Genomic DNA, 17,942 nt, shown 5'->3' with positions numbered 1-17,942 from the left:
TGGTGGCACTTGCTGGTCCGCTGACAGCACGACCCCAAAGCTGGGCGCCATCCATCCCATCCCCTGCCGAGCTCAAGGCGCTGTGTCCATCTCTGCTCGTCCTCCTCCTCCTCCCGCCGTGCTCCGGCAGCCGCAAAGAGACGACGGTGCGGTACCACCGTCACCTCCCCGAGGCTCCAGCGAGGTGGGTGTCTCTCCTCGGGGGGGGGTTACGGTTCGGCACCCGGCCGCACCTCCCAGGCAGCCTCTTCACACCCACTCCCATCAACACCTCGTGCCCTGGCAAACCCCACAGCTCCCCCATGGCAGCCCCAGCTCCTCCCAGGGACCCCACAGGCTCCAACCATGTCCCCTCGAGCCCCCCACCCCAGACCAATCAGCCTCCCTCAAGCTCCCAACCCAGTTCCCTCAAAACCCCCATTAAAAATCAGCTGTCCTCAAGTAGCCCAGTGCCAGCAAAATCCCCTGAGACATGCCAGGGCCAGCCAAGTCCCCAAAAGCATCCTGTGACCTACCAAGTCCCCTAGAGTCCCCCAAGGGCCAAGGAGGTTCCTTAGAGCCCCCCAGGACCACCTGGCCAGACCCCAGTCCCTCTCCCCCCAACCACCAGCCACACCTCAAGCCCCTCAATGCCATGGGCATGGCTCCCACACCTCCCCAAAACAGGGGGGCAGTTTGCAGGATGGCTGCCCTCCTCAGCCTCCCCAGGACCCCGGCCAGCCCTGCTGCAGGATGGAGGGGCCCTCCCGAGCACACGGGCATTGCTAGACACAGCCCTGGGTGTCCAGCCCCAGCCCCACCACATGTTCCCCCCCTCTGCCCCCCCCAAATAACCAGCGGGACACACGAAACCAGGTCAGCGCTTTTGCCTTTATCACACTCAAGAACTGTTGCACCACGCGCCGCGGCCTCAGTTTGCGTTCATTTTCTGCCAACAACAAGACATGGAGGGGGGGGTCACGGTGTGACCCTTGGCTGCGTGGGGATGGGGCCAGAGGAAGGGGCACCCACCTCGTTGATCCAGTCGATGTAGGCAGACACCCGCGTGAAGACCGTCGGCTTCTTGGCCGTGTTGCAGCCCAGCGCGGAGCCGAAGCTGACGATGCCGTGCACCTCCCAGAGCCCCTCGCGCTGGCAGTTCAGGGGGCCGCCCGAATCCCCCTGCCCGCACAGACAGACGCTCCATGCCCCCTCCTGGGCACCCCACCGGCGCAGCCCAACCTCCGTTCCTGGCCGCCCACCGCCATGGCTCCATCCCCTCTCCTCCCGCGCTTCCCACGGGGTCCACAGCCCCGCTCCGCTCGGGGCACCCCTGCCAACCCACCCCCTCCCTGCACCCCACCATTGGCTGTGGGCACCCCCCACCCCGCGGCACTGGTACTCACGTTGCAGCCGGAGGTGATGCCGTCTCCGCCGGCGCACACCATGGTGGTGCGGACATTGCTGCCCCACCAGTCCCTCTGCGAGCAGATCTCGTAGGACACCACAGGCAGCAGCGCCTGCTGCAGGGTGTCAGCCAGGGGCCCGTTTGCTGCAACGACAGCGGGAGAACTTTGTAGAGTCGGGCTGATGGTTGGACTTGATGATCCCAACCAAGGGTCTTTTCACAGAATCACAGAATCATCTAGGTTGGAAAAGACCTTGAAGATCATCCAGTCCAACCATGAACCAACCTGAATGATTCTATGATTCTATGACAGCCGCACCTCACACCCTGCGCCTGCACAAAACCCCCCAAAATCCTCCCCGGGGACCCCCCCAGCTTACTCCGGAGGCGGCCCCAGCCGGTGATGTAGCAGGGGTAGCCGTTCTCCAGGATGAGGCCGGCGGGCGGCAGGCAGGAGGGCTGGATGGTCTCGCTCTCCTTCACCGCCTGCGCCAGCTTGATCAGGGCGATGTCGTTGCTGCAGGGAGAGCCGAGCTGTGAGGACAGGGGACCCCGACCGCGATGCCCCCCGCCCGCCCCCAACGCATCCCACCCCCTACATGATGAGGAAGGAGTTCCACTTCTCATGCACGATGATCTTCTCCACGCCCACAGCCACTGAGCCCGGCTCGTCCTCCGACAGGACTTGCTTGCCCAGCACCACGCGGTACGTCAGGCTAGAGCTGCCAGCGGGAAGAGAGGGGGTGTCAGACTCCACAAACATCTTGCCCCCCCTTGGTGCGGACCCCCCTGGCATCCCAGCACCCACCTGATGCAGTGGGCAGCCGTCAGCACCCAGCTGGGGTCGATGAGGGTCCCGCCGCACGTGTGGCGCCAAGTCCCAGAGGAGTCGTACTGCAGCGAGATCTGCGACGGCAGGGCCGCAGGGTCAGAGCGGGGGTGTCCCCCTCCCCGTCCCCCCTCCCCATCCCCATCCCCGCACCCCCTCTTACCTGCCACGGCCAGCTGTGGGGCCGGGCGTCTACGCCACCCACCACCCGGGTGCCCAGCAGCGGTGGCACGGCCGGCTGACCGCATCCGTAGGCTGCACGACACCCGGCAAAGGGACCTCAGTGGCCGCTCGCGCCCCTGTGCCCGAGGCCAGGGCGGGTGCTGGGGTCCCGTCCCCTCCCACCCCGTCCCCTCCCTGCCGCCCGCACCCACCGTAGCCCAGCAGCACGGCGAGACACACAGCCCCCAGCATGGTCGTGCAGTCCCAAGGTGCCACGGCAGGGCCGCTCGCCCCTCTTATAGCGCCCAGCGCCACCAGAGGGACCTTGGCATCGCCCCTCCCGCCACGACATGTGCCGAGTGTCCCATGGCGGGGGGGGCCGGGGGCTCTCCAGCCCCATTGCCCCGACTTATCGTCCTGCCTGGGAACGGCCACATCTGCCCATCGCGTGCTGGCGTCACAGCACGGTCCCAACCTGGGGACAGGCAGGGTCCCTCTCGAGGGACGACGGCCAGACAGCCCCCCCCAGGCCACGCCGCTCTCCGTGGGGTGCTGGACAGCCCAACTGCACCCCAACCTCCAGCACCAGCTGCCCCAGACACGGCCCCCCCAGCTTGCTGCCCCCACACCACCGTAGGGCCAAGGTCCCCTTATCTCACCCTCCACACGGCCAAGGCCCCACGGGTGCCCCCGGTGCTGCAGAGGGGGGGGGGGCAGCCCCTGGGGGGATGTTGAAGACCTTTGATAACGCCACATCCACACACCTGGATCAGGCCCCCACTGCTTCCCACGCTGACGTCCCGGCACCGCCGTGGCAGGGGCCGGCTCCAGCAGCGGTGACAGGGTGGCCACAGCCAGACCCCACTCCCCAGCAGGTTCCTCCCCGCCACGGCTGTGCCTCAGCCCCCTCCACAAGCACCCAGCGCACTTACGAAATATAATATTTATTTGGGATTAAAATAAAAAAACAAAACACACCCCGCCGGTACCGCTGCGCAGGGGACACCGCGGGACAGACGCGCCTCTTTACAGCACCCACAAACACGGGAGCCTCAACTGACCAACGAGAACCACTCATGGCTACACCACTCATCCTCCTGGGCTGAACACAACACGAAAAAATGTAACGCAGCTTTGCGAGCCAGCAGCTGCCTTTCTGTACGTTTTTTTTACCAAAATAGAGATACAGGCAAGCGGGTGCAGCGCTGCTCTGCACACCAGCGGGATGGGCTCCCACCCCCGAGCACCGCACAGACCCCAGGCACACACACACACACACGCCCATACACACACACACGCAGCCCCTCTGCCAGCACCCGGCCCTCACCACGCTCGCCCGCAGCACGCCCGGCTTTTGGCGCAGCCACAGCGATAGGCACTGAGCTGGCGTGGCCACCGTGACACCCGCCCGGGCAAGTTGCCATCCTGCAGACCTCACAGCACATGCACAACACATGACAGCAGGGGGACAGGGTGCTGCTGCCTGCGGCTTGGCGGGGGGGCACAAACAACACCTACAGACACCACAGTAAGGGGAGGGGGGTCAGGGCCACCCGGGGCCAAGCCCGGACCAGGCGCCCAGCAGTGGCCCAGCCTTTGGGGAGTCACAGGTGACGTGCAGCTTGGGTATCGCTCCCAGCACGGTCGGCACATGGCACACGCAGCATTGCCGGCCCGGGCACCGCAGACCAGTCCTGCCCGGCCCCGCGCTGGTGCCCTGTCACTGCTTGAAGGTGGACTGCAGCTCCTTGAACGCCGCCTTCCTCTGCTTCAGCTCCTCCGCCTGCTTCTTCTTCTCCTCCTGCTCCGCCTTGATCTCCTCCTCAAAGCGGCTGGCATCATGGATGGCTTGCACCTGCCGATAGTGGCACGGCTGGCTGGGTCTCCCGAGACCCCCACCAAGCCCTGCTGCCCACCCCAACATCTCCACCCTCCTGCCCACCCACCGTCCACAGTGGCGGGACCTCTTGTGCCGCAGCACTTGCCTCACCTTGGCCTCGAAGAAGCTCTTGGCACCTTTGACCCCCTCCGTGGAGACATCAATCTCAGAGAGCCGGGCCAGGGCGTGCAGCCCGCTGTCCTCCTGCAGCTCGCCTGCCGCTGCCTTGCGGAAAATCAGCAGGAACTGCGAGGGGAGATGTTGGCATCAGCTCCCCCAAGACCTCCAAGCCATCACAACTCCCTCCCCACTTTCTTACCACTTGGCTGAGCCGAGCAGCAGCCGGGGACATCTCTCTGTCAGCATGGGGACCCCCCAGCCCCTCACCTCCCGAAAGCTGAGCTTGCTGTCCAGGTCTTCATCCACTTCCTTGATCATGTTCTTCAGGCCCAGGTGTGTCTGCGGTGCCCCCAGCTTCTCCATCATCAGCTTCAGCTCCATCAGGTCGATGAAGCCATCCTTTCCTGCATCGTACCTGCAGGATGGAGGCACGGTCCTGTCAAATCACCATGGGGCACGCAGAGAGCACACAGCCCCTCGTACCGGCCCCCCCAGCACCAGCACCTCTGCGTGCGCCCAACACCCTGCCCACGCTGGCCAGGCAGCGAGGAGGGACCAGCAAGGACCCGGGCACTGGCAATCTCGGGTGGCTTGCCAGACCACGGGAAGCTGCCGGTGAACCGCTAACAGCTCCCCAGAGCATCACCCGGGATCGTTTCTGCTTCCGTGCGGCACTTGGCAGGAGAAACCCCCAGGACGCTGCCAAACCTGCTGCTGACTCCCTGGGCTGGGAGCCTGAGCACACACTCCCCTCGGCTGCTGCAAGGGATAACGGGCCACGGCACTAAGCCCACCAGGCGCCGCTCCCTCCTTCACCCCTTGGCCACGACCCACCTTCCTCTTGGTGGAGCCGGCAGCTTGCCCGGCTCCCGGGGGTTTGGTACACCCCTGCCTGTTGGGCTGTGGGGATCACAAGCCCACCCAGAGCTGCCACCGCCACCTCCCCATGACATCCCCAGGTGATGGCTCCCACCTGCCTAGAGCCCCTCAGCATCTGTGCTCCAGCCTCACCCAGACACCCAGGCTTGGCTGAGAGATCTGGGCGCATCTCTGTTTATGGACCCCGGGCAGGGACACCCCCCTCAGACCCCCACCTGCAACCATGCTGCCGTCCCATCCAGCCTCCCACCCACTGCCCTGCCTACACCGAGCTGGCAGCTCACCCTGCCTGCTCCACCGCAGGCCGTGCCGGTGGCACTCTGCCCTCTGCCCTGGAGCCTTTGGGCACGACACCTCTCCCTGGGGCCCCAGCACGGCTCTGCACCTCACAGGGCTCCAGGGTGCAGGCAGCTGCTCTCCCCACGGTGTCCCTGCAAGGCTCGCTGCTGTCCCCTTGCCCCACCACCCTTCCTGGCCACAACACAAAGGCCCCGCAGCACATCCCGGTGCAATGCAGAAGTAGGTGAGCAGCCACCCAGCTGAAACTGTTGAAACTGGGCTTTTTTTTTTTTTTTGGTGGCTTGTCTTTTCTGTGCCTGCAGGCACTGCAGCAGCCACGCAGAGCACCAGGCTCACCACGCTCACTGTGCTGCAGGTCCATGACTCATTTGTACCTTCTCTGCTGTGGTCTGCTCTGTCCGTGTCACAAGCGGTGCCTTTCCACTCTCCCACACTGCTGGGGGCCCCAAAACAGGGCTGGCCCCTCACCGGCCCTGCTCACCCCCACCTTGCTGCTGCCGTCACCCCAGGAGCTGGGCTGGGGGAGCAGACCCCACGTGCTTTCTGCCTCCAAGACCCCTCTCGGAGCATCACGCAGAGTTTCTCTGCAAGGGGCACGTTTGCTAGCACAGCCCTGCCCGCTTCGTCCCATGCAAGCCACCCCCAACTGCAGGGCACTTCCTCGCTCTCGCTCCCCTCCTCTCAGATTTTCAGGGCTGCAGGCATCCCTCTACTTCTCCCAGGGAAGTTCCCAAAGGGCAACATCTCCCCTGTAGAGAGCAAAACCCTTCCATGTGTCGCTTTGCCCTGTACAGCCGGATGGTCCCATCATGAGGACAGCAGTGGTGGCAAGGGCAGCGTGGCAGGGCTTGTCTTAACAGCACATCCTTTCTTTGGGGAGAAACCCCCCCGCCCCCCAACCCCCGGGGGCCGCCTCGCCGGTGGGTGCGCAGCCCCGGCGCTGCTCCTTTCGCTGCAGCGAGACGCTGCAGGTGTCAGAGCAAACACGTCTGCTTCGCGCGCCCGGCTGCCTCGTCTGCGCCGCGTTGGGCAGACACCCACCACGCGCCGCTTCCCCCCCCGCCCCGCATTGCCATCTGCGCCGCGGCCAGAGCACCCACAGCCACCCATCACCGCCGGCACTGGGAGCAGCCCCACGCACGGTCCCCCCCCCCCCGCCGTGGGCTCCCTTCTGCTGCAGTCCAACACTGCTGGTGGCAACCCGCGCGTCTCGCTCGCTGCCACGTCCGGGTGATGGGGCGACAGACCCCTGGGAAGAAGTGGGGGACAGGGGGGGAGCTCCTCGCCCTGCCAGGGGTGCTGGGAGGGCACGCCAGCACCCTAAACACGCCCCCGCCCCCCCCCCAAAGCCTTGTGCTTTGGGGCTCGCTGCCTCAGCCCCTCCACTTTCTCCAGCACGCGGCAGTGCCCGAGCGAGACCACACAGCACATTTACACAGGTTTCCCCCCAAATGTCAGCCGGGGGGGCGGGCAGGCAGCAGCACACCACAGCCATGCCCTCCCCATGCCCACGCTCCCTGCACAAAGCGGGCTCCGTAGGGATGCTCCGGGCCGTCCCGCTTGCCCCCGGCTACTCACGCGCATCCTGGCGTGACCGCCGTCGGGGCCAGCCCGACTTCTATTTCCCCCTGGAAATTTCCAGGGCTCGATACTTGCTGTCAGCTTCTGCTCCCCCCGGGGCTGGGGGCCGAGCTGGCAGTCACGCTCCATCGTGCGTGGTGACACGCAGCGCGGCCAGCGATGCCGAGGACACGCCGCCTGCCCACGCCGGCCTCGCCGCTGCAGCCCCGGGGGCTGCGTCGCTGGCAGAAAAGCGGGGGCCCCTCGGTGCTGGGGCTGAGGGAACGGGGGGGTCCCTTGCTGTATCCTCCAGCCCCCCTTCCCCATCAGAGGGTGCCACGGTCCCTCCTCCCAGGAGATGGGGCGACAGGGGGTCCCTTCTGCAACAATTTAGGGGGTGCAGGAGTCCCTCCTGCAAGGAGTTGGGGGGAAGGGGGTGTCGCTGGGATCCCTCCTGCAAGGTGCTGGGGGGCGGGGGGGGGAAGTCCCTGGGATCCCTCCTGCAAGGAGTTGGGGGTGTCCCAGGCATCCCTCATACGATGAGCTGGGGGGGGGTCCTGCAAGGAGCCAGGGGGTCCCACTCCTACAAGGGGCTGGGGGGGCGGTTGGGGGTCCCTCCCGCAAAGGAATGGGGTGTCCCTCCGGCAAGCACGGGGCGGGGGGCGCCGGGGCATCTCCCCTGCCAGGAGCGTCCCCTGCCACCAGGCGGGATAGCGAGGGGGGGGGAGGCCCGGCCGGGACCCGGTGATGCCACCCGGGGGGTCCCGGTCCCCGTCCCCCCCCCCCCGCCCCGCGCCCGCACTCACTGTCGGAAGAGCCGCTCCATATCGCGGAGCTGCCGCCGGGAAAACTCGCGGAACTCGCCGGCGGGGCTGAAGACGCGGCGGCCGCCCCCGGGCGAGCCCTCCACACCCCCCCGCCCCCCCCCCCGCCGGGCTGCCCGGTGCCGGCCCCGGCTCCGCTCCCCGGCCCCGCCGCCCCGCCAGCTCCTCCGCCGCCGCCATGGTGCCCGGATGGCCGCGCCGCCCCGCTCCGCTCCGCCCCGCCGGCGGGGGCGGCCCCGGGGGCCGGGCTGCAGCCCCCCCCCCCCCCCACCCGCCCCAGCGGAGGCTGAGGGGCGGGGGGGTCCGGCTGGCCCCGCCGCTCGCCATCAGCCCCTCAGCGTCTGCCCGGCCCCCCCCGCCGGCTGCGGGGGAGGGGGGGCTGGTACCGCGCTCCGCGGGGGTCCCGCACCCACCCCAGGGGTCCCGCACCCACCCCGGCGGGATGTGCCAGGGATGCAGGTGCGAGTCCTTAGGGTCAAGGGAGCCGCTCGAGGGGCTTCTGCAGCCCCGGGAGCACCTACAGGTACCTGCCCCCTCCCCGCTCCAGCCATTCGCTGTGGGGGGGGGTTGGCAAGTGGGGGGGCAAAAGGACAAGCCCAGCCCGAACCCACGAGATAAACCCCCAGAAGATGCCCACCAGCACAGACCGACCCGCTCACAGCACGGTGTTCAACCTCCACGGGCGTACAAGGTCATGCCTCGCCCCAAAATAGGCCCAGGCCAGCGCGGAGCTGGAAGCCCACAGCACGTCCAGGGGGGAAAGAGGCCACGTCGGTGGGCAGAGCCCTGCGGCACGGCCACTGGCCACACAGGCCGTGGGGTCAACGAGGCATCGGCCATCGCGTGCCCCTGGGTGCCCGGCAGCCCCGGGCCTGACGTGGCTCCTGCGTCAGCCAGCCACGGCCCCTCTGTGCCGCTTTCAGACCTTTTCATCCTATTAAAATAAAAAAACCCAACGCCAAACCAAACATCCCAGCGGGGTTTTGCTCACATTCAAATCATCCTCAGCTGACGAGATCTGCCAAGGACTCGGCCCAGGCCGCGCTGAGCGATGCAAAAGCACAGCAGCTGCAGGGGTGGCGTGTGCTGGAGCTGCCTGTTCCCCTCAGAGCCTTCCCTCCCCAAAACACCGCTGCTCCCCAGAAACCAGGGCCTGGCTCTCGCCCTTGCTCGATGGCAGCCACCAGCGGGCAAGCGAGCCCACATCACTGCCCCATCCCAACCGACCAGGACTTTGCTCTCATCTCCCCGAGCTCCCTCTCACGCTGCTGCTTCCGCATCCTCTTCTCCCCTTCCCGTGACTACGTGGCAGCTCGCCGCAGCTCCGGTGTTCCCGGGGTGCCACGTTTCCATACTGCGTCGTGCCTCATGCTCCAACTCCCCCTGACACCACGGGGACGGGAGGACGCGGGAGTTGCAAGTGCAAGGGACCGTTCAAGCCGTGTGGGCTTCACGAGCTCGAGGCCACTTCAGCAGGGACAGGACAGACCCGCTCCGTTGGCTTCACACGTTTGCTGTAGATGCTGGGCTGAATTCACACCCACTGGGCTGTATCCACAACCACCTTTACTATTGCTGGAAACCCCACCACACAGGATGGGACACGTACTACAGGAAAATAAGGTTCTACACACCGTACAGCCACACCAGCGTGCCCAGGAGCTACAGGATACCAACAGAGGCTCCTCTGAACGCACCCACACCTCATACCACGTCCAACATTAGAGTCCACAGCGCGATGACACATTCCTACCGCAGACCTTCACCTACCAAAGGCCCACGTGGTGTCTCTCCTACGTGCTTCCCACCTTGACAGCTTCTGCTGTGCGCTCTTTGGCCTTCAGCTTGCCCGAGCAGAAAGGCTTCTTGGCTCCAGGCTGCAGAACAGAGACACATTGAACACCACGCTTGCTTGTGAGAGCTCGGCACGGCCTTCACACTGCCTGAAGGACATGTGTGACCTTCCCTTTGCCCTAGGACATGACCCAAACCCATTGATACAGCTGCCTACGCACACATCACCCTCCAGCTTCAGCAGCAGGGATGCTGCCATGCAGCCGAGCCTGGCTGAGCAGCAGGGCCCCGGGATGCCCAGCCTCTTGGGATGGTCTGTCTGACTCTGAGATCCCGGGTCCCTGACACAGATGGAGCTGGCTGTTGGATAAAGCGCAGGAGTTGAGTATCACACGGAGCTCCCAGCTCTTCACCTGGCGTCTGCCCCAACACTGCTGCAGACACGCACAGCCACCCCCAGTACCCGACAGCCAGAAAACTGTGCCCGGACCCACGACGTGTTGCTAACTGATCACAAAAGCTAGGTAAGCACGTTACACGGGGCTCTCGGCTCCTGCTGGCTCCACGCCGGGCTCCTGTGCCTTTCTGGCTGCGGTAAGCACGCCACAGAAGTGCCCCACACTCAAGAGAGGCATCCCCAAAACCAACAACGCTCTTGCAACTTTCAGCCCGCTGATGCCCTGGGGGTCTCTCACCACAGCCCCTGCTCTTCATTTACCAAACGCCTCCTGAGCGGTCATCTCATTTTGAGAGAACAAAATCACACGTCTGCACCTGTGAGGGGAGACCCTTCCCACGGTGGCGGGCAGCTCGCTCGCTTCTCCTCGCCTCACCTCCACTGCGTGCAACCAAGGGACCGCAGGCCGTTGTGCCTTCCCAACCCTGCCTGCTGGAGAACGGGCACAGCCTGGAGGCTCCTTCGCCTTGTCCTCTGCAAGGCTTGAGATAACACCAGGAGTCACCTTCCTTCTCCTTGCAGGACTTGCCTCGGGCACCTTACCAACAGCCGAGCGTTCAGGCTGTGCCGCACATCCCCTGCGCCTTCCTACATCGTCAGGGCAGACGCTGCTGGAAGCACCTCGCTGAACGCAGAGGTTCCCGCTGATCACCGTGACCTGCCTTTGAACGCTCGGGCACGGGGACGTTTGGCTCCTGGGGCTCCAGGTGTCCTTGGGGGCCTTGCTCACCGTCTCCTCTGTTCTCACCTTGTGCAGCTTGGCCGCTCGCAGCAGCCTCTTCTCCTGGCTCAGCTGGAGCTGTGTCCTCTCCAGAGCCTCTTTCAGCAGAGCCTTCTCTTCTGCCTCCCTGTAGGCTTCATCTTCGAGCTTGGACATCTCCTCCTGGCACCTTTGCAGGGACGCTTGGTTCAGCCTGTGCGAAACAGGAGGACGGGACTGCCACTCGTGTCGACCCCCCAGTCCCCAGCTGGGAGAGACTGCTTTTGAGAAAACCCTATCGCGCTTGCATCTCTCCTAGGGCCCCCCACGCCACGGGGTGACACTGAGGGCCATCAGAGCAGCTAACACCTTGCGGGGACTTGCACATGTTTTCACAAGCCTTTTCTCTGCTCCGATTCCTTCCACCACGGACAAACCCCCTCTCCTCCCGCCTTTGCTGAGACCAAGATGCCGCCTCTCCAAGGCTTCCTCCCCCCCACTGATGGCTGTGAGCCTTTCTGTTCGGTGTAGGAGCCCACAGAGGGACTGGGTGGCTGTGTCAGCACTGCTGGCTTGGAGATCGCTATCAGACCTCTTGCCTACTCTGAATACAGTGGCATATTTACACCAGCCCAGAAACATCTTTCTACATTGCTTTTTTCCGGTCCTGCGGGCAAAACGACTTCTGCATTTGTGCAGCGAGCGGCAGCAGGGCTTGCACGAGAGCACCCACGGGTTCCTCCCTGCTCCCTAATGCACAGCCTCATGCAGCAGCTCGTGGAGCGGGAGCATCACCTTCGATCCGGACAGCCCTTCCCATTGGCTCCCACCCCTCGCTCCTGTGACGCCGTCCCTCCAGCTCAGACGATGCCACTGCTGTCCCGGGCTCGAGGGAGGCTGCCAAGCTTTCCCCAACTGACCCTGCTCAACTGCATAGGGCCCTGCGAGGCACCACTGCAGAGAACCAGGAGGACATTTCTCTGTTTCTCCTAACACTTTCTCTACTGTGGCCACAACGTGACCAGTCCCAGGCAGACCTGACACAACCTGGCAAGGGGCTGCACCACCGCTTTCCCCGAGTTCCCCGTCACTTTGCATTCCAGGACTCGGTCTCACTCAGACCCGTGGCCAGTAGCAGCCACCTTGCCGTTCGGTACCTGAGCTGCTCCATGCTGGCCTCATAATCTTTCAGCATTTCTTCTTTTCTCTCTAGGCGAATCTTGAGGTTCCTGATCTTATCATACAGTAGCTCCAGGTCCTTCTGTCTCTGCAGTCCTGCTTTTCCCCTCTCCTCCTGAGGAAGGTGCTTCAGAGGCTGCACTCCTGACAGCTCCTTCACCTTCATCAGGCTTCCCAGAGCACTAATTACGTCAAGGTACTGTGGGAAGAATAGGGGATGCATTATTTACTAGGCCTGCCAATTCCTCCGCCACATAACATCACACTGCTCAGCCATCTGCTTCCATTCTGCTCTACTGAGGAGATGAAAACACCACCAGGAAACCACCACATGCCTTCCCCTTTGTTTTATTTCCATGAGTGCTTTCCCTGGGCGAGCTTTTCTGAGCGCTCATACAAATACTGTGGCTCACCTGTGCCTTGGGGCTGCTGCTTGGGGGCACTCAGAGAGGTGACACACCACACCGGAGCGCACCCAAGCTCCAGACCAGCCCCTTTCACACCTGGCGTTCCATTCCCAGCCGCACGACTCCTTGGGGGTGGATTTTTCCTTTTACAACATGACCCATTTTCCCCGCTGGACATTTTTCTGCCCTTTTTGAGGGGAAGAGACCCACTTTCACAACCCACCCACTGTGCTACCAACGGACGCCCCCTCCAGCAGCCACCTCCATCACTCTGCAGCACATCTCGCATCATTTAGTGGGCGTGTAAGTTGGCCAAGGTCTCTGTTCTCACCAACCTTACCTCTCCTTGAGGATCAGCCCTGCCTGCCTGAGGGAACACCCCCAAAGACCTTAGGTGGGAAGGGGAGAAGGATGCACCATTGCACGTTCTGGGGTCCTGGGATGTCCCAGCATGTGCCCAGCACACCCTTGGTCCTGCAATATGCAGTTCATCCTCAACCACATTCCTGTGGAGCCCTGATGCCAATCACTTCCTTCTGAAACGCCTCTCAAAACAATCTACCCTCTACAAGTGCTGGGTACCACTTTAACACATCTACTGCTGATGTACCATCTTCTCGCCGACGTCTGTCGCATCAGCCATCTCCAAGCTCACTGCCCCATCAGCAGCTCCATGCTGGCCCCTGTTAGCAACATGGCCAGGAACCTGCACAGACAGCGAAAGACCAATGGAGCCCACAGTTCGCCCACCTTTGGGTTGAGCTGCCTCGAGCCTCCCTTCCACCACATGGAAAAAGTGCCCCAGTATCGCCACAGCGCAAAGCCTCCCGCCCCGCTTGGCCTGTGGCATCCCTGGGCAGCTGCGCCAGCGGTGCTGGGCCACAGGCTGCTCCTGACAGGACCTGTGACCCTCCACTAGCACTGCCTTCCCTTAGGCTTACACGCTGCCAGATCTTGCACCACCCTGTCTCCCCCCAGCTTCTTATTTAGTGTATCCAAAAGCCTAATTCTCCGCATTCCAGGGAACACTTTCCCAATGAAGCCACAAGCACCACGAACCAAAAATCGCCTTCTTACCTTGCTGGCCTTCAGTTTTGTTCCTGCCACGGGCGCAGGTTCCCTCTCGAGACCTGGTTTCTGGACTATTTTCTCTGGGAAGTCTTTCATCAGGACCATCAGTGGCTCTGGACCCTTCTTCACGGCAGCTGGAGGTACAAAACCCACCCACCGTGTTGTTCCACTCTGTGTGACGTGCCGTGGCTTCACAGCTCAGCCTCTTCAAGGTTTGCCACGTTTCCCCTTACAGAGACCGTGCATGGCGAGATGCACAGGCTACGGAGCAAAGCCTGCACCAGCCTTCCCTGCCCACATCGCTATCCGAGTGTTTGGGCGTTGCTTTCTCTATGCAAGTAGGATTCACACCTATTGCTCAGATGGTTTCTCCAGAGATGCTTTCCTACCACCTGCACACACTCACACACACGCAGGAGAGCTGCCCTTGCAAGGGAAAAGCCCGAGCCCATTGCAAGCGAAGGGCCCGAGCCCCACCACAGCCCACTGCTCCTTCCCTCGCGTCACGTGCCCCACCAGCAGACTCCAGCATCTATCAAAGGCACACGGACACATCTTCCCTTTAGAGGGACAGCCACGCCTACCCGAGGATTGCCTCTTCTCCAGCATCTTTATCCTCTCCCGCAGCTCGGCCAAGCCTTCTTTCTGGCGCTGGATCGTTTCCTCGTGCCTGAGGCCTCGGCATTTTGCGCCAAGGTTGGCCAAGTCCAAGGCCAGCTCCTGGAAGAAACAGCCCAGCCATTCTCACCCAGACTGCATCTGGCTCAACACGAGCTTGGCTTAAACCTGACTTAAAACACAGCCTTGCTTGAAGACGCCGGTTGCTTGGCACATGTGGAAAGCGAAGCCCATGGAGTGTCTCACCCTACACCCTCTCCATGGATTTGTGGGGTAGAAGAGCCACATCAGAGACCCCTTTCTTGCTCTGCTGCACCAGCCGCACCCCGGTGGGGCCATGAGCTCTACAAATTCTCCAGAGACCTGCAAGCGGGATGGTGTGTGGCTCTGAATGGCCACATCAGCGTTTTTCTCTGGCATTTTGTGCTACCACTGAGCATTTACTGTCTTCTACACACAAATACCGATACACTTTGAGCCTGTGTTTATACAGGATCTCATGCATTATTCTCTTTTAAACTACACTCATCCACACAGACACTTGCATTCCCCTATTCCAGCCCCATCTGGCTTGCTACATCATGACAACCATCCAAAAATCTGGGACGGGCCAGGCCCATCCTCAGCTCTGGCCTCCATGGCCCCGCGGCACTGTGCAGCAAGAGGCAGTTTGCTGCCGAAGCGCGGCTTTGGCTGGGCTGCACCTCCCCATCGCTGTGTGCGGAACAGGACAGGCGATACCTCCCGCTCGTCATCTGGCTCTGAGTCACCGCTTGGCCCCCACACACCCAGCCTTCCGCGCTGGCAGGCTGTCTGCCACTCTTGCGGGACAGGCTGTACAATTTCTACAGTCCCTCCATCTGCTGCTGCAACCACCTTTGCGTTCTTCCCATTTCTAGCACCAGGGAAATCAAAAGGGGATTCAGCACTAGAGAAAAAAAAAAGAACATTTATTCTGGTCCTGTGCAACAAGCTACCCCAGCTCCTGCACATTCAACTGCTTTGGGTCGCCAGTATAGCCACAGTGAGGTTGGGGAAAGGAAGGAACGCTTGCACATCTTTCCTGCTCTCCCTTCTAACTGGCAATTATCGCAGCCATTAGCACGCACACCACTTCACGGTTTGGAAGTGCTGCACAAACATCAGCTCATTAGCCAGCTGCAATGCCTGCACAGCAGCGTGGCCACACGGCCACCCCGCAGCCTTCAGCCAGCTTCAAGCAGATACGAGGCTTGGCTGGGCATTGCCACGTCTCGCCACGATGCCGAGAATCTCCGTGTGCGCGATCGATACTCTCAGCAGACCCAGACCTCCCTGTGCACTTACCCTCTTGGAGGCTTCACCCCCTTGCACTGGTGTCCCAGGAGCATCCTCCGGCTTTTCCACCATTTCTCGGGAGGCATCCTGTGCCTGGCCGTGGGCTTGGGCTTGCCTGTGCCAAGAGACAAGACTGCTGTGGGACACCGTGACAGATGAAAGTTGCCCAAACAGCTTGCGGAGAGCAGCACCCTGGGCACCCACTGATGACTACCACGGCGTGGGTGGGAACATTCCCTTAGTTACACGTCCACGGGCATGAGCTCCGCAAACCCCCGTTTCAGTTCACGTGGCGCTTCCATAGAGACAACATGGCTGAGCTCCATTCTGATGCTCTCACACACGCCTTCTGCTCCCGGGGAGACACCTAAATGCCATCGGCTGCTGGCAATCTACAGAGCAGCTTTTGCAAAGCATCGGGTCACAGTGGCATGTACCTTAACTCTTCAGCCGCTGCTTTCAGGGCTCGATCCTTCTTCTCCACGAGGCTGGACATCTGGGATAGCTTCTCTCTGAGCAGGATCAGTTCCTGCTCTTGGCGTTCCAGCCGGCTCAGATTCTGCTCCAGTTCCACCTTCTGTTCCTCGCTCAGCTCCCCTAGGCACACAACAGCTTTGTGGGTTTCTGGCCATCTCATCACCCAGCCCCGGGGGATCTGCAGTTCTCAGCAAAATGACAACATTCATGGATGTGTCCCCTTTTCCCAGAGCACCCCCGTGGGGGCTGCCAGCAATACCTGAGCTTGTCCCTGCAGACCCTCGCCCTACCCTCAATAGCAGCCTTCGGATGCCAGGCTGTGCCCAGAGACCTCACTTTCCTAATTCACAGTGCAAGGCCAGTCTCTTTGCATGGACATACACTCCAGAGTCATCACTTGCTACGGCAATTTTCCTTCAGATTCGAGAACAACGGGGTCGCCAGCATTTTCTGACTTGCAGACTTCTAACTCCTTACATTTCTCACAGCCTCAGTCCCCACGGTCACGTCACACCCTTACAGGCAGTGAGAGGAAGCCACAAACATGCCTCAGTTCTCAGGCTCAGGCTCATTTCTGCCCACTCTGCTGGGTACTCCCCTAAAGCCTCCCCAAAGCACAACCATGCCCACTGAGGAATCCCAGGCCAGGCTCTGCCAGGCTACTGGCTTCAGACACCTCAGGCTCAAGGGAGCTCACCAGTGGGATTTTGAGAAAGATGGCCTCAGGTCTGCCCACCTGGTTACCCTCACTCACCATCATGGTTATCGCTTAGCCGAGGACAGGGAGGAATTCACCTACACAAAGAGAATGGTCCACCTGCTCTGCCCTGAGCAGGGCAACAGCATGGCTTTAGGACTGTGACATCTATTTCCCATCACCTGGATGTGCCCACCAGTACCTTCCCTTGTTACTGCGTGGAAGAGGGATGGCAAGATGGAAACCAGCCGGTACGGTTCACCCACCTCTCATGTCCGACATCCTGGCTCTGGTTTCCACAAGCTCTTTTGTTAGCCCGGCGATGATAGCCTCCTTGGACAGGAGCGTGCTCTGCACCGTCACCAGCTCCTCCCTGAATTTCCTGAGAAAGATAATTGCCAGTCCGACAGGTCATTTCAAAGACTCGTTTCACAGAACCTGTGCATGCCTGCCTGAGCCGTGTCTCATGATTAATACGTACACATTACTTTTTCCACCGCCTTTCAGTTCCCTAGGTTCATGCCTGCGGTGTTTGGAACTTGCCAACTCACTCTGTCTTACCCGGAGCCGTCTGGATGGGACGGCAGATCACGCACACACTGTTCGGCATCACTTGGACACGATATGCACTTAAGACCATCTCAGCCTAGCGAAAGGACTCTCTTCACCATCACAGACATAAAAGATCTTAGGACAAGTTGCTGTCAGGTCCTTGGTCTTCCTTAAGTTGCCCTTGCAAGAATTGCTCTTGTCCAAGCCCTCTGACCAAGACCACCACCAGCAAGAGCTGCTTACCTCAGACAACCGTGGCACTCGGCAGCAGGAAAAACCTCCAGACAAGCTCCCGATGTTGACTGGCGGGCATCACCCTGAAATCCTACAGAACAGAAGAACAAAGGCCAATTACTTCTTTGTAACGCATACACATTTGGCCTGCTTGCTTCTGCTACATATATCCTTTCCTTCACAGAATCAGAATCACAGAATCATTCAGGTTGGAAAAGACCCTCGGGATCAAGTCCAACCATCAGCCCGACTCTACAAAGTTCTCCCCTACACCACATCCCTCAACAGCTCATCCAAACGACCCTTAAACACACCCAGGGATGGGGACTCCACCCCCTCCCTGGGCAGCCTATTCCACTCTCTGACCACTCTCTGTCAAAAATTTGTTCCTCATGTCCAGTCTGAACCTCCCCTGTTGCAGTTTAAAGCCGTTCCCTCTTGTTCTGTCACTAATCCCCTGTGAGAAGAGACCAGCACCAACCTCCCTACAACGTCCTTT

The 17,942-nt window shown here is 61.7% G+C and overlaps 3 protein-coding genes across 4 annotated transcripts in view; all 3 read right to left on the bottom strand.

Moving 5' to 3' along the window:
• Positions 1-859: 859 nt before the first annotated feature.
• Positions 860-3,456, bottom strand: LOC141953921 (chymotrypsin-C-like). Its single transcript, XM_074892867.1, has 9 exons — positions 3,368-3,456; positions 2,591-2,853; positions 2,380-2,471; positions 2,196-2,293; positions 1,987-2,109; positions 1,768-1,904; positions 1,386-1,531; positions 1,012-1,161; positions 860-928 (listed from the first exon to the last, which is right to left on the bottom strand). Exons 1-9 carry the CDS (start codon positions 3,454-3,456, stop codon positions 911-913), a joined length of 1,116 nt encoding a protein of 371 aa, XP_074748968.1. The 3' UTR covers positions 860-910.
• On the bottom strand, positions 3,307-9,937 carry EFHD2 (EF-hand domain family member D2). 2 transcript variants are annotated; one of them, XM_074892695.1, is made up of 4 exons: positions 9,711-9,937; positions 4,645-4,792; positions 4,369-4,503; positions 3,307-4,233 (listed from the first exon to the last, which is right to left on the bottom strand). In XM_074892695.1, exons 2-4 carry the CDS (start codon positions 4,756-4,758, stop codon positions 4,099-4,101), a joined length of 384 nt encoding a protein of 127 aa, XP_074748796.1. In that variant the 5' UTR covers positions 4,759-4,792; positions 9,711-9,937; the 3' UTR covers positions 3,307-4,098. The 2 variants fall into 2 exon arrangements, with proteins under 2 accessions (XP_074748796.1, XP_074748795.1); XM_074892694.1 differs by lacking the exon at positions 9,711-9,937 and adding an exon at positions 7,923-8,039.
• Positions 9,490-17,942, bottom strand: part of FHAD1 (forkhead associated phosphopeptide binding domain 1) — a 24,702-nt gene continuing 16,249 nt past the window's right edge. The window contains 12 exon segments of the mRNA XM_074892696.1: positions 9,490-9,817; positions 10,940-11,105; positions 12,049-12,269; positions 13,088-13,183; positions 13,555-13,682; positions 14,133-14,268; positions 14,908-15,010; positions 15,012-15,061; positions 15,493-15,598; positions 15,921-16,080; positions 16,924-17,039; positions 17,453-17,534. Coding sequence (XP_074748797.1) covers positions 9,734-9,817; positions 10,940-11,105; positions 12,049-12,269; positions 13,088-13,183; positions 13,555-13,682; positions 14,133-14,268; positions 14,908-15,010; positions 15,012-15,061; positions 15,493-15,598; positions 15,921-16,080; positions 16,924-17,039; positions 17,453-17,534 — 1,448 coding nt within the window. The 3' untranslated portion in view covers positions 9,490-9,733.

The sequence above is a fragment of the Strix uralensis genome, chromosome 23 (assembly GCF_047716275.1).
Source record: "Strix uralensis isolate ZFMK-TIS-50842 chromosome 23, bStrUra1, whole genome shotgun sequence".
NCBI classification, from domain to species: Eukaryota; Metazoa; Chordata; class Aves; order Strigiformes; family Strigidae; genus Strix; species Strix uralensis.
This window is presented reverse-complemented; position numbering and strand designations above follow the sequence as displayed.